Source organism: Pseudopodoces humilis, chromosome 3, assembly GCF_049639895.1.
Source record: "Pseudopodoces humilis isolate 2021_Gansu_Grassland_sample_001 chromosome 3, ASM4963989v1, whole genome shotgun sequence".
Taxonomy (NCBI): Eukaryota; Metazoa; Chordata; class Aves; order Passeriformes; family Paridae; genus Pseudopodoces; species Pseudopodoces humilis.
This window is the reverse complement of record NC_142202.1, coordinates 105,227,716-105,242,779: the sequence shown is the minus strand read 5'-3', so window position 1 is coordinate 105,242,779 and position 15,064 is coordinate 105,227,716. Positions and strand designations below refer to the sequence as shown.

The 15,064-nt window shown below is 37.7% G+C and overlaps 1 protein-coding gene across 1 annotated transcript in view; it reads left to right on the top strand.

Annotated features, from left to right (window-relative positions):
- Window positions 1-12,387, top strand: part of APOB (apolipoprotein B) — a 35,660-nt gene extending 23,273 nt beyond the window's left edge. Inside the window, 6 exon segments of the mRNA XM_014251425.2 lie at window positions 162-7,742; window positions 8,312-8,426; window positions 9,177-9,360; window positions 10,410-12,019; window positions 12,021-12,151; window positions 12,154-12,387. Of these exon segments, the coding sequence (XP_014106900.2) occupies window positions 162-7,742; window positions 8,312-8,426; window positions 9,177-9,360; window positions 10,410-12,019; window positions 12,021-12,151; window positions 12,154-12,221 (9,689 nt within the window). The 3' untranslated portion in view covers window positions 12,222-12,387.
- Window positions 12,388-15,064: the final 2,677 nt, after the last annotated feature.

Below are 15,064 nucleotides of genomic sequence, written 5' to 3'. Positions count from 1 at the left end.
AAATATTCAGTATTTACCAAAGAACTAGGCCTTTAAAACAAAATAGTATAATAGTAATTGCAATTCAATCAGTAGCATAGAAGTTCGGTGGCATCAGACAAGTTCTCAAAGATGAAAAGGTATAGACACACTTACTTTTTGCCTCTTTTTTCCTTTTTCAGGTTCTGGAGAAGCATCATATAACAGAAATGGATTCATCTGTGCATATGAAAATCACCTGAAGCACAGAGTCTTAACATCAGTTTTTAAGCTGTCTGGCAGAAAGAGTTATGAACCTGTTCCAGTTGCAAACTACACCTTATCACTTACAGCATCAAGTACTCTGGGTCCTCAGCTTTCATTTTCCAGTGACATTGTTTCTGAAAAAATAAATAACATGAATACAAATAACGTCAAAATGGAAGGACAGCTGGAAGTGGCTTCGGTGTTTGCAAAGAGTATTTACACTCTGTCTACCACATACAATGAAAAGAGACGGGTTTTAGAAGGAAAATCAAATCTGAAGTTGGATTCTTCTTACCTTCAGGCTACCAATCAGATGTCTGGCAGATACAGTGATGGTTCGTTTTCCATTTCTTCAGTTTCTGATGTACAAAACGGGCTTTTAAAGAACACAGCTTCACTGAAGTGTGAAAACAGCCAGCTGAAATTGTCATCTGAAACCAACGGGAGGTATCGACATACTGCAGGTGTCAATAAACTTGAAATAATTTTGTCAAAGAAGATGGCAGCACTTCGATCTGAATGCCAAGCCACTTACAAGCAAATCCAGTATTTTGCCTTGTTTGCAGGTTCTCTCAATTCGCAGGATCTTGTTTTCAACACTGATATCTCCCTGACTGATCAGAAGAATCGAGCTGCACTTAAGTCATCACTCAATGTCAATCGGTATGGTCTAGCCAGCAGTGCAACCACCAACATGCAGTTTAGTCCCTTGGCAATGCAGAGTGAAATGAATGCCAAGCTTGACACTGCTGGAGGCTCCATGTCACTGTCCTCCTCTGGGCGCTATGGGAAAAACAATGCAAAACTCAATGTAGGTGGAAGAGTGAGCCTAACAGAAATAACACTGGGAAGCGAATATCAGAGTACAGTTCTGGGTATGGACAACAAACATGTTTTAAATTTCAGAGTTAATAAAGAAGGACTCAAGTTTTCAAATAATTTGCAGGGATCATTCAAAGAGATTAAGTTGGAGTACACAAATGATTTGAATATTCCAGGCTTATCCTTGACATTTGTTTCAAAATTAGACAACAGCTTCAGCTTTGACAAGTTCCACAAACATGTTTTTGACCTTCAACTGGAGCCTAGCTCACTAACAGCTAAACTGAGCAATAATCTTAAATACACTAAAACAGAAGTTTCCAACAAGGCAGAACTCCTTCTCAAGCCTCTGAATATGAACTTGGGTGGCAATGTCAGAGGAGCCCATGGAGCTGATGAAATAAGGCATACCTACACCCTTACATGTGCTGGTCTAACTGCAGACTTGAAAACAGACACTGTGGCAAATGTTCAAGGTGCAGCAGTGAGTCACAGAGTTCATCTGGATGTGGCAGGACTCTCTTCCTCAGTTACCATGAACACAAACTGTGATTCCAGACCTCTCCGTTTCAGCAATGTTGTGCGTTCCACTGCGGCCCCATTTGTCATCACTGCTGACGTCCACACCAATGCTAATGGAAAGCTGGTTGCTGTGGGTGAACACACAGGAGACTTGTACAGCAAATTCCTGTTTAAAGCAGAGCCTCTTGCTTTCACTTTCTCCCATGATTACAGAGGCTCTACCAGCCATAGCCTGAAGTCTAGAGGAAGGTACACTACGCTGCTTGACAACAAAGTTCACATGCTTTTTACTCCATCAGAGCAATCAAGTGCCTGGAAATTGAAAAGTCAGCTAAACAATAATGTATATTCACAAGATTTCAGTGCTTACAATAATGCAGATAAGATTGGCGTGGAACTTAATGGAAGAGCTTTAGCAGATCTCTCTGTAATGGACACATCAGTCATACTACCATTAACATCTGAAGAAGTTAATTTAATTGATGCATTGGGTCTCAGGGACAGTGTATCGGAGCCTCAAGAATTCAGCATCTCTGCCTTTCTGAAGTATGACAAAAATAAAGATATGCATGTTATTAACATACCCTTCCTGGAAAATTTGCCAGTTTACTTTGAAAAACTCAGAGGCACCGTTCTATCCACACTGCAGTCCATTCAAAGTTACCTGAAGAGCATAGACATAGAAAAACACATGAAAAAGTACAAGGCAACTTTGGACAAACTGCCACAGGACATCAACGATTATGTGGACAAATTAGATATCAAAGGCAAAGTTAGCAGCATGAAAAATAATTTTGTTGCTTTCATAAAGGACTATAAAATAACATCTGATGATCTCCAAGTTATGCTGGAAAAAGCCATGGACAATCTTCAAGAAATACTGTCTCAGCTGCAGATCTACCTGATAAAAGTTGAGCAATACATCAAAGACTGTTATGAGCAGTATGACATTAAAGCACTTATTGCACAGCTTCTTGATCAAATAGCTGAAACAATGACAGCTCTAAATGACAAATATCAGGTAAGAACAACTGTAATCAACATCATTGAAAAATTGCGGGTTTTTTTCCAGCAATATGATCTTAACAAAATCGGAAGCAGCACTTTGGCTTGGATTAAAAATTTTGATGATGAGTACAAGATTACAGCTAAAATACAAGAAAACCTAGAGCTACTCAAGATTCAAATTCAGAATATTGATGTCAGAAGCATTGTGGAAAATTTGAAACAAGAGATTAAAGCGTTTGATGCTAAAGAATGTTTAGAAAAATTAAAGCGATCTTTGCCAATCAAAAAAATCAATGAAATTCTTGAACAAATCAAAGACTTTATTCTAAATTGGATAGAGGAATATGAATTATCTGAGAAGATCAGCGCTTTCCGTGGTCATGTGCACAAATTAATTGTAAAATATGAAATTGATAAGCAGATATATTTTTTAATTGACAGAATGATAGAACTGCTTAAAACGTACAGAATAAAAGAAACTGTCCAGAAACTGACCATCTACCTGCAAAATACTGATGTGAAGTCATGCTTTGATAAAGTTGTTGCTTTTGTTGATGATGCTGTCAAGAAAGTGCAAACCTTTGATTATGAAAAGATGATAAAGCAAGTCAACAAGTTCCTTGACATGGTTATTAAAAAGCTCAAGGCTTTTGACTATAACCAATTTGTAGATGACACAAATAAAAAAATTCGAGAAGTGACCCAGAAAATAAATGAGGAACTCAAAAATCTAGAACTTCCACAGAAAGCAGAAGCACTGAAACAGTATATAAGAGATTTTAGATCTGTGATTTCAAAATACATGGAACAACTAAAGGACACGAAGCTTGCTGCAATAATTAACTGGCTCAGGGAGCTCATAGACTCAACAACATTTGCTAATCTCAAAGCCAAGGTAAATGAACATCTGGAGGACCTGCGGGAGAGGATTTCTGAAATGGATATTTCCCAGGAATTCCAGTGGTGTCTGCAGAAGATAAGCCAAATCTACAGTTCTGTTGTCATATACATTTCTGACCAATGGAACACAGCTTTCAAAAAAATCACTGTGCTGGCTGAAGAGTATGATCTAAAAAATTGGGCTGAAAATTTAAAACAGTTTGTTGAAACTGGATTTAAAGTCCCTGAAATCAGGACAGTTATAGTCACTATACCTGCCTTTGAGGTTAGTCTCCGAAGCCTTCGGGAAGCAACATTTCGAACACCGGAATTCATTGTCCCACTGACTGATCTCCGTATCCCCTCCTATGAGATTAATATTAAGACACTAAAGGACATGAAAATCCCAATGAAATTTACTACCCCAGAATTTAAAATTCTAAATGCCTTTCAAATTCCTTCCATCACAATTGACTTAATTGAAATTAAGCTTCTGATTGTGAGAACAATAGACAAATTCATGTCTGCAGAATTTCAGTTACCATCAATTGATGTCTACTTGAAAGATCTGAAGATGAAAGATATGCCCTTTTCTGCCATTTCTTTCCCAGAAATACAAATGCCTCAGTTTCAAATGCCAGAATTATTGATTCCAAAGCTAAATCTAAATGAGCTCCAAATTCCTAACGTGAAGATACCAGAGTTCCAGCTCCCACATATCCCACATACTGTGACTGTCCCTACATTTGGCAAATTGTCTGGTGCTTTCAGAGTCACCTCTCCATTCTTCACACTGTCTACACAAGCTGAGCTTCGTAATACCACAACATCTGCAAACAGTCCAGAATTTGTTACTTCCATTTCAGCTCAGACAACATCCAAATTAGACTTCCTAGTTTTTAGTGTTATTGCAGATTCACGTCTCCTAGCCCCTGACATGAAGCAGCTGAACCTTAAAAATGCCATGAAAGTCAACCATAGGTTCCTTAAAGTTGATCACACCAATGAAGTGGTATTTTTAGGGACCTCAGTAGAAGGTGCAGCTGAAACTAGAGCAAACTTACATACGAAGAAAAATTCTGTAGAATTACAGAATAATTTAATGGTCAAACTGCAAAGAAAAATTTGGATGCAGAGTGGAGTGGCTTATTCTCACAGACTGAATATTCCACAAGCTGATTTCTCCAGCCAGGCTGATCTGGTCAATAACATGACAACAGAGGTAGAAGCAGGATACATATCATTTACCTCTGCTGGTAAAGGAAACTGGAAATGGGCTTCACCTAATTTCTCTGATGAAGGCACTCATGATTCTCATGCCACTTTCAAGATTGAGGGCCCCACTATTACATTTTCTGCCAACAACAGGATAAATGATAAGTACCTGAAAGTCAACCAAGCTATGAGATATGAATGTCATTCCTTAATGTCTGCAGCACTTCAGATTCAGTCTGAAATTGAGTCACAGCGTGTGGGACGTAGCCTCCTGAATGTGAAAGGCACAGGAGAGCTTCTAGGAATGAAAGTAGAATTAACAGGCTCTCACAATGCTCGGCTCCATGGACGGATTACTGGAGTTGTAAACAATGAGCTTTCCTTCTTGGCAAACCCTTCTGAAATTCGTCTTTCAACAAACAATGATGGAAATGTGAAAATCAGCTTCCCAATGAAACTGACTGGCAAAATTGACTTCCTGAATAACTATGGGTTTGCCCTCAGTTCTTCTGTTCAGCAGGTCAACTGGCAGGCTACTGGCAGATTCAATCAGTACAGATATTCCCATAATATGTCTGCTGGCAACAATGATGACAGAATTGAAGCCCATATCGAAATGAATGGAGATGCCAACCTGGACTTCCTAAACATTCCTCTGAGCATTCCTCAGATTCAGATTCCCTACACTGGAATCAAAACTCCTCAGCTGAAAGATTATTCACTGTGGGAGCAGGTAGGCCTGAAGGAATTATTGAAGACAACAAGACAATCCTTTGATTTAAATGTGAATGTTCAGTATGAGAAAAACAAAGACATGCACGCAATCCCGCTTCCTTTAGCGAAAGTGCATGAAGTACTTAATAAAAACATCCTTTTATTCAACAAGCATTTTGAGAAGGGGAGAAATGCAGCTTTAGATTTTCTGACAAAGTCGTATAATGAAGCCAAAACAAAACTGGACAAATACAAAATACAAACATCACTGAACAAAATTCCACGGACCCTCAAGATTCCAGGATACACCATTCCAATTGTGAATATTGAAGTTTCTCCTTTCACTGCTGAGATGCCAGCCTTTGGCTTCACACTTCCAAAAGAAATAAGCACAAGAGGATTCACAGTCCCAGTAATTGGCTTTTCAGTTCCATCTTACACACTAGTTGTACCTTCCTTTGAGCTTCCAGTCCTTCATATCCCTCAGGATCTACGCACTCTAAAGCTTCCTAGGTTCAGAATCAACAGCTCAGGAAACAACATCTTAGTTCCTGCCATGGGTAACATTACTTATGACTTCTCATTTAAATCCAGTGTAATCACTTTAACTGCAAATGCTGGGCTGTTCAATCAGTCAGATATTGTTGGACATCTCAGTGTCTCATCCTCTTCTGTCATTGAGGCTCTGCAGTTTAAGCTGGATGGTTCAACAAGTTTGACAAGAAAAAGGGGGTTGAAGCTGGCCACAGCATTGTCCCTGAGTAATAACAAATATCTAGGAGGAAACCATGATAGCACTATCACTCTCTTAAAGAGGATCATGGAAGCTTCCGTGACAACAAATATAGAAGTTGATACACCAGTTTTAAAAATTAATTTCAGCCAAGAACTTTCTGGAAATACGAAATCTAAACCCACTCTTTCCTCAGGGATAAAATTAAAGTATGGTTTTAATATTCCCAAATATGGTACCAGTGCTACAGGAGAAATTGCTCACAAATTTGCTTTAGAGAGCCTTACATATTACATATCAGTAGAATCTTCTACCACTGGGGATATTGATGGAGTATTTTACACTGGAAATGCATTTTCTGGAAGTTTAGACCATGAGGCAAATGCATATTTGAATGCTAATGGAGCTCGATCATCCCTCAAGTTTGAGGCCCACTCTAAAGCAGATGGACTCTGGATCATTGAAATCAAAGAACTACTTGCAGCTGAAGCATCTACCCGTCGCATTTACGCAGTCTGGGAGCACAATGGAAAGAACTATGTACAATGTACATCTCGCTTCACAACAACGGGAACTCAGAGGTGCAAAGCAACCTTAGAGCTGGCTCCTTGGGATATATCAGCAGATCTTCAGATTCAAGCCATTCAGCCAAATCCCTACCTGGGCATGGCATCAGTTAATGAGGTTGCTGTAGTGAAAATCAGTCCTGCAAACCAGAAAGCTGGCTGGAAGGGTGAAGGCCAAATTCACTCATTATCTCTCAGTCACGATATGCAGTTATCAAATGAAAAATCAGAGGCAAAATTTGTTATTTCTGGATCTGTGGAAGGATACATGGACTTCCTCAAAGTCATCAAGTGTCCCATTTCTGAGAAGAGTTTATGGGATATTTTGAAGCTGGATGTCACTACCAGTGCTGACAGGAAGCAGTACTTGAATGGCTCCGCATCCCTCGTGTACACAAAGAGTGAGGATGGTTACTTCTTCCCCATTCCTGTGAATAAGCTGACCGATGGCTTCACTGTCGTTATTCCTGAGTTACACCTAAAGGCTCCAAGCCCTGTCCTCAGCACTCCAGAGTTCAAACTTCCTTTCACCACTCTCCAGGTCCCAGCATACACCATTGACTTGCGCAACATAAAAATTCCACAGACACTAAGCACAATGCCATTTGATGTCCATTTACCTGCACTTCCAAAGCTAAGATTCCCCAAAGTAGATGTAGGAGCAAATTATATTACATTAGAGGAATATAAAATGCCATTTTTTGAGGTGACAATACCTGAATACCAAATAACTATGTCTCAATTCACTTTACCAAAGAGTGTTTCACTTGGCAGTTTCTCTGTAGATCTAGATGAAGTAGCTAGTAAAATTGCAGATTTTGAAATGCCTACAATTACCATTCCTGAACAGAAAATTGAGATCGCCCCTCTGAAAATATCCTTGCCTGCTGGAATTTACATCCCATCATTTGGTGCCTTGACTGGATCTTTCAAAGTTGTTTCCCCTTTGTACAATGTCACCTGGAGAACAGACTTGACAAATAAGAAGAACTCTTTTGAACATTCCATTGACTCTACCTGCAGCTCAACATTGCAATTTCTGGAATATGACCTGAATGGTAAGACATTAAAATTCTGTATGCCATGATTTTGATGGAAAAAATTATTGTAGACTAGGCTTACTTGGATCTTTTTTATCCCCAGGGCTTTGCATAGGAAGGTGTTCCTGTCTATTTAACATTGACATTAGAGAACAGTTCTTTTATCAGCAGTGGCATTTTTTCATAAATTACAGTCAGAGTAATTCATTAGCCTTCAGTTGCCCTGAAGGCTAATGACTATATATATGTGTGTCATATCCATGTTGAGATATAATGCAAATTTTAAAATGCTCCAGTCAAAAAAATGTTTTCACGTATTTTTATTTGGGACATTATGGGCATTCAGTTTCTTGAAGCATAATTTGACATATGTGTGTTTATGTTTAGACATAAATTAACCACCAAATAAAAACTATATTATTAGTAATTAAAAGTTTTATTATGGGCATTCAGTTTCTTGAAGCATAATTTGACATACCAGTGAAATACCCCACAGAGGGGTATTCATCTGTTAGTTATCTAACATACAACTGGATGTCTTTTGTATTTTTTGTTGATAACGCACACATTTGGAATCTTTTTCACAGTTGTTTCAAACTACGAATATAAAGAAGGTGTGTTTATTGTGAAGACAACCGGCAGCTTTTCACATCGTGACATGAGTGCAAACTACAAGGAAAATCTGACTATTTCAGGATTTGGGTAAAGATTTTCTCTAATAATATAGTCTATAATAGAAATAATTGCAAATGATGTGTTGTTGCTTTGATCTCTAATGCCCCAGGGTGCGCTGCAGTAATTAATAAGAACCTGTGTATCCATGCTGCCATTACTTGCTGTGGCCTTTTCCCTCTCAAGGTAACTTGAAAGCTGCTCCCTCTCAGGGTTTCTAGAAGAGCTTTCCTCACCAGCCCCATGTCAGAAAACCACTGAATCATAAACACAGTATTTTATAATCAGAGCAGTTCTAGATCTGCTCTAACCATCAACATAGCTGGGTTTCTTCCCAGTGGATCCCTCTGACACCACAAGCCACTACAGAGTAATTTTTATTCACAAATGCCCACACCAGGCATAGCTTAGCTCTCTTCCTGTTTTGATCTGCAAGTGTTGTGTTGATACATCTAAGGGACAGAATCAATGAAGGCAAGTACAAATGCAGATAAGCAGTAGTGCCTATATTGTATAGCTGGAAAAATTGCAGTTAGTTTGTAGAAATCTGTAGAAAGTTGACAATGGTACAGCTATAGGTTTTGTTTTACTGCCCCAATTTAATGAAAATTCACACCAGAGCTCCATATTGTTTTATCTAAAACAGGAAAATTTGAGTGACATGAAGTTTTGAATGTATCAGGCTAAATTCTTAAAATTGTGGATAGTAAACCCTACATTTTCTTTTAATGCTTGTGCTCTCTGAAGTGCTTCGTAACTGTGTATTTACTGTGGTTGCAGAGCCCTGGAGGACACTTTATCACTAGACATCATCAGCCCAACTTTCACAGATGTTCATGTGCGTTACCAAGAGAATGAAAGGAAATCATCCGGCTCAATATCCTCACCCTCAGCCGGGACCCTTGCTTATGTCATGGAAACGGATGATGAAATTTTCCTTGCCAGAGTTTACTACCAAACTCAGGTAAGCTTGATGTGAGCAATAAAAAGCAAAAATGCCTGGTGTGGTCAGAGGAAAAGTTCCCTTTAAAATTTTGTGTGTGTTTATGTTGAGATATAAATTAACCACCAAATAAAATCTATATTATCAGTAATTAAAGGTTTTATTTCCTACACTGGCTTTTCCAGTACTAAAAATAATATCTGTGTAAAGAGGTATTTTCAAATCCTTCACACTGTTATTTTTCCATCTCCAATGGTCAAGAAGGCACACCCACTGAAAGTGAAGAATGTACAAAGTCAGTTTTAGATAAGCTACTCATCAGGTTTAATAGATAGCCATCAGGCTACTTAGAATGACTATATAAGTGGCCATTATAGGAATGAGGTGACTAGAAGAGGTCAGACCATCTGTGAAGTGTCTTTTTTAATCCATTAATATATTACAATACATGCTCTTATTATCGGCATACTACAATAATTTCAGAATTAAAATCTTATCTTACAAAATTATACACTAATTTAGGGATCACAAGCAACTCATAATTCACTATTTATTCTAAGAATGGAAAAACTATACATGTAAATATATGTTCATTTGAGGATTTATAACTACTCTGAGTAATTGTCTAAATTGTCTCATTTATTTAAATTATTACAAAATTAAATCCTCTAATACTTTCATATGAAAAAGATGCTTTTGAATTCACTTTAATTGATTTCAGAAATGAGTAGAAGGCTCATTTTCTCAAGTAATTCACTTGCCTTATGAGACATGATAGGCATTTAATACAAAGGAAGGAAAAAAATCTTATTTGCAGCCAAATATTAAAGACCAGACTAAGTTATGTTCTAGTCTAGCTCTTTGAAGAAGCTCAAAGTAGCTTGGTACAAGATAATTTCTTCCAAAATAACCTTTCAAGATGAGAGAAAACAGACAGCAAACAGACAGTGGACAAAAAATTGGAGAGTGCTTGCCTTAATAAATGATAAAATTAAAGATGCAAAAATAAGAATGTTGAAAAACACTCAGAAATAATCTTGGAGTTTTCTTACCCTGTTTTGTATTTTCAGTCTGCTCCCCAGAATGACATTGACATACTAAAAGGTGAGATATCCCTCAAGGAACCTGACCGGATTCAAATGAAATTCAACTGGAATGAGGATGCTGCCAAAGACTTGCTGTTGGGTCTGAAAGAAAGAGTGCCTAAAATGACAAATGCAGTCTACAGGTATGTTAATCGGTACCATAAGGAGCATATGGGACTGGAAATTAGTGCTGCCACCTTAAAGATGAAGAATATAATGCAGAATAATGCTGAGAAAGCATACAGTTTTGCTGCAAATAAAATAGATGAAATAGACACTCAGCTTCGCACAGCCGCCAATGAGGCCTCTGACAAATACCAGGAGCTGAAGTTCACAGCTAAACGGATTTATCGAAGAGCAGCAGATCAGGCTGAACAGTTTGACTATCAAAGAATAAAAGCAAAACTTTTGGATGTTTTAATTGACATAATAGAAGAATACCACCAGAAAATAAAACACGTAATTGACTCAGCCACTGAATTCCTGAAAACCACAAAATTTCAGGTCCCTGGGCTGTCTGAAAAGTACAGTGGTGCAGAAATATACCTCATGACAACAGAGAAGGTAGCAAAAGCTGCTGATGTATGCCTTTCAAAACTTCAGGAGTACTTTGATGCCTTGATTGCAGCTATCAATGAGCTGGAAGTCAGACTTCCTGCTTCTGAAACAATTCTTAGAGGCCGTAATGTACTTGATCAAATTAAAGAAATGCTGAAAGATTTGCAGGGCAAAATCAGGCAGACATTTGCTACTCTTCAGGAAGCTGACTTTGCAGGAAGACTGAAGCAACTGAAACAAGCAGTGCAACAAGTTTTTCAGAAGGTAGAAGAAATGATTAGAAGCTTGCAGTCCAAAACTTTTGAAGACATCAAAGTCCAAACACAGCAGCTGTACAAAGACGCATTGGCTTCAGATTTTGCCCAGAAGCTGAGATCCTTGACAAAAGATATTAAAAAATACATTTCTCAGTTCAAAGACTTTAGCCAGAAGACAATCCAGGATCTTTCAGAAAAGCTGCACCAGCTGCTCCTCTATGTAAAGTCATTGCGGGAGGAATACTTTGATCCAACTACACTTGGATTGTCAGTGAAATACTATGAGGTGGAAGACAAGGTATTGGAATGGCTGAAGAATATCATAGATCTTCTTGTGGATTGGCACAACCAGTATGTTGGAGATCTTGCTGGCGTTGCTACCCGCCTGACAGACCAAATAAGAGAATTGGTGGAAATCTACAGTCAGGAATATTATAGCCTTATAACTGATTTTGAAGGAAAAGGAAAACAGAAGATCATGGAACTCTCATCTGCTGCTCAGGAAAAAATCCGATATTGGTCTGCAGCTGCTAAGAGGAAAATCGATGAACATAACAAGCAACTCAAAGAAAAACTCCGGGAGATCTATGGGCAGCTTAGTCAGACCCAAGAAAAGCTAATCAGTGAAGCCAAAAGGGTAATTGATCTAACTATAGAAAATTACTCTGCTTTCCTGCAGTACATCTCAGAGCTTCTTCGCCGGCTTGAGCAAATAACAGCTGAGAGCATAAAGCCGTATGTAGCTGTTCGTCAAGGAGAGCTTAGTATACAAGTGCCCATGTGACTGGCAGTCCATTCACCAAATGCCCCAAAAAAGCAGACAGGCACTCAGGAATAAAGTGGAAATGACACACATACTGATTCAGCAAGGCATTGAGAAAGGCTCCAGGAAATGGAAAGAAGTGCAACATTTCAACTTGACACTGAACAAGTGAATCCTCAGGAGAATATGGAAAATATTCAGCAGCACATGAGCACCTGAGAGAATTAACAAGTTTCAACCAAAATATATTTAAATATAACAGCAATCAGTATACTGGAGCTTCAGGTAGATATGTTTGAATCTGAATTTGTAAATGAAAACTTAGTAATCTACACTAGGTTATTTTAATAAGCTTAATAAGCCAATAAATGAGTTCTTTATTACATTTTTGTGTCATTCATTACAACTACCTTTACTTGGAGCATAAGGCTTAATCCAACAAGTTTCAAGGTCAATGGGAAGTGTTTTCTTTGATTTCACAGTATGTTGGGTCAAGTTAATAATGTACAATGCATATTGTAAATAGTCACAAAAAGTATGGAATACATAGAATAAACAGGTTTTAAGATAAAGGTCACATTCAGAAGCCAGTTGAAGGAAGACTTGAAAACACATCTAATTCCCAGCATAGAAATACCTTAATAGATAAGTAAGGAAAGTAGCATGTATAAAAACATAAATTTAAAAAATTATAAATTCTGAAAACAGCATCAAAAATTGAAAATCAACATAGAAGTATGAACTTATGTAGAAATATGACTCCTGGAAAATTAAGGATAATAATACAAAGGTTTTCTTAATAAAAAATAATTTACATCTGTGTCATTTTTCAGACAACTATGCTAAGTATTTTATGAGTTTTCTTTCTACTGGCTAATTTATATTTCAGAAATACAGGGTTTTCTCACCTGTTTTCCCATGATATTTCTGGTTTCACTTTAAATTGTCTATGTTTTGCTTATTTTGAGTTTAGTCAAGTGTCAAAGTTTCACAGACATCACTGTGTATGATGGGTCAAAAAGTTTCCCCCTCCTAGGCTGAAACCTAGACCATTGAAAGGAATTCTCAGTTTAAAAGTGAATTTAAAGCATGTTGAAGAACTCTCACAAAATAAGACTGTTTTTAAGTGGAAAATATGTTGACCTGCCAGGCTGAAATAATGTTGCCTCTTTGAGAATAAACTTTTTGACAAACAATACTAGAAAGTTTCTGCACATGTGTGTTTGGATGCAATCAGTTCACTCTGTAATATGTTTCTTGCTTGTTCACAATGGGAAAACAGAGAATCTGTTTTCATTCTCTGGTACGATGGAGTACATACATGTAGCAATGGAGCAGCAAGACTCTGATATCCCTGTTGATAGATAATGGTATTACCTGAGTAACTTCACCAGTAACGATTCTTATCAGATAAGCTACTTTAACCCTGAAATCAGAATCTCACAAGCATGGCATTATACACACCTATCTAGCTGTGAGCAATTGGGTTTATCTTAGAAAGTAAGGTAAATCCATTTTCTCTTAAGAGCTTTCAGCCATCACAATTACAGCAAAAAATTCTCAGAATAAGCCATAGAATAGTCTCCTGTGAACTATAAAATAAGTTTTGGTTCTGAAAAGAACTAATCTGCATATGATGCCCTGCCCAGGGAAACCAAAGGTATAAAAATCCCTGTTTACATGTTCTACTGAGCATTCCCCTAAAAAAGACGTTGGCTGAAGAGCCCTTTCACCTTCATTCACAAGGAAACTGAAGCCTATGGGTCATCTTTATTGGATGTCAGATTACACAACTCATTTCCCTGAATTTCACAAATGTTTAAGCACAACCAGATTTCTCAGACACTGACTGACTGTTGCTGCCCTTCATTATGACAAACAGCCCTGTGAAACAAAGGAAAATAGAAAAAATTATAATAGTTATGGGAGAGGAGAGATTTAAAGTTTTGTTTTCTTTTGTTTTCCCACTCATGTCTACTTATGTCTGTCCATCATCCCTTGTTCTTGGAAGGATTATAAATGCTAAAAAAGGATTTATTTAAAAGGAATGGGTCAACTGAAAAATAAATATGCCAAATGGTATAAATACTGTCTCTTATTGGCAAGATTGAAACTTCCCAGGAGCAAACACAATAGTTTGCACACTAAACTGTGGTTAGAGGTTAGAGGAGATTTCCAAGTCTCATTGCAGCATTGCTGCCAATTGGATTAAAGCTCTCAGTCCTGTAATGGATGTGCCATCTTGCAGTCATCCCACAGTTGGTCTGGGGAGGGCCTGGAAGCAGAACATTGCTCTCAAAGTTGATCTTACTGAAACTTATCCGTTTTTTAAATCCCCACACCAGAGAGGTATTCTCAAGCACCCCTTTGAAACTCGGGCAATATCTTGACACAGGAAGGGGATGTTTATATCTGTGTGTGTACATCCCACAAGCGCATACAACCAGGTGTCACTTTAATTTCCATTCCTTTCCCCTGTTGTTTGGTGGTTGTTGTTGCTGTTTTCTTTCAGGGTCTAGCAAATTTTAGCCTTGTTTCCCATGTAGTAAATTTCAGAAATATAGACAAAACCACAGTTATTCAAATTGTGTGCAACTTATGAAATGTTTGCAATATAATAATTTGTAATATTAGTAGTTCTATTTTGGATTCTTTTCAGTCTTTTTCAGTCTATTTTATATAATAGGAAATATTCTATTTCATTAAATCAAATTGTGTGGGAGATAACAGGAAATCAGCAACTATCTGGGGCTCAGTGACACTGCTTCTTTTCTTTTCTTTTTCTCTATAGTCTTCATCATCTGAATTCTCATAAATGCCAGAGGGGCTTTTCTTTATAATTTATAGCAGGTATCAGACGTAGAGCAGAACTGGTTGTAAAAGTTTAATTACATGAAACATTTTAACAAGAGATTGGGAGAACAATATGCTCTAACTAAGTGATTGTAGAAATAACATTGACAAGAAACGTGTGTGTTCCTAAATGAAAAACTTTTGCAGACGTAGGATAGCAAAAATGTTCCAGAATTTTAGATTATGCAACCAGCTAGAGCTGATCTTTT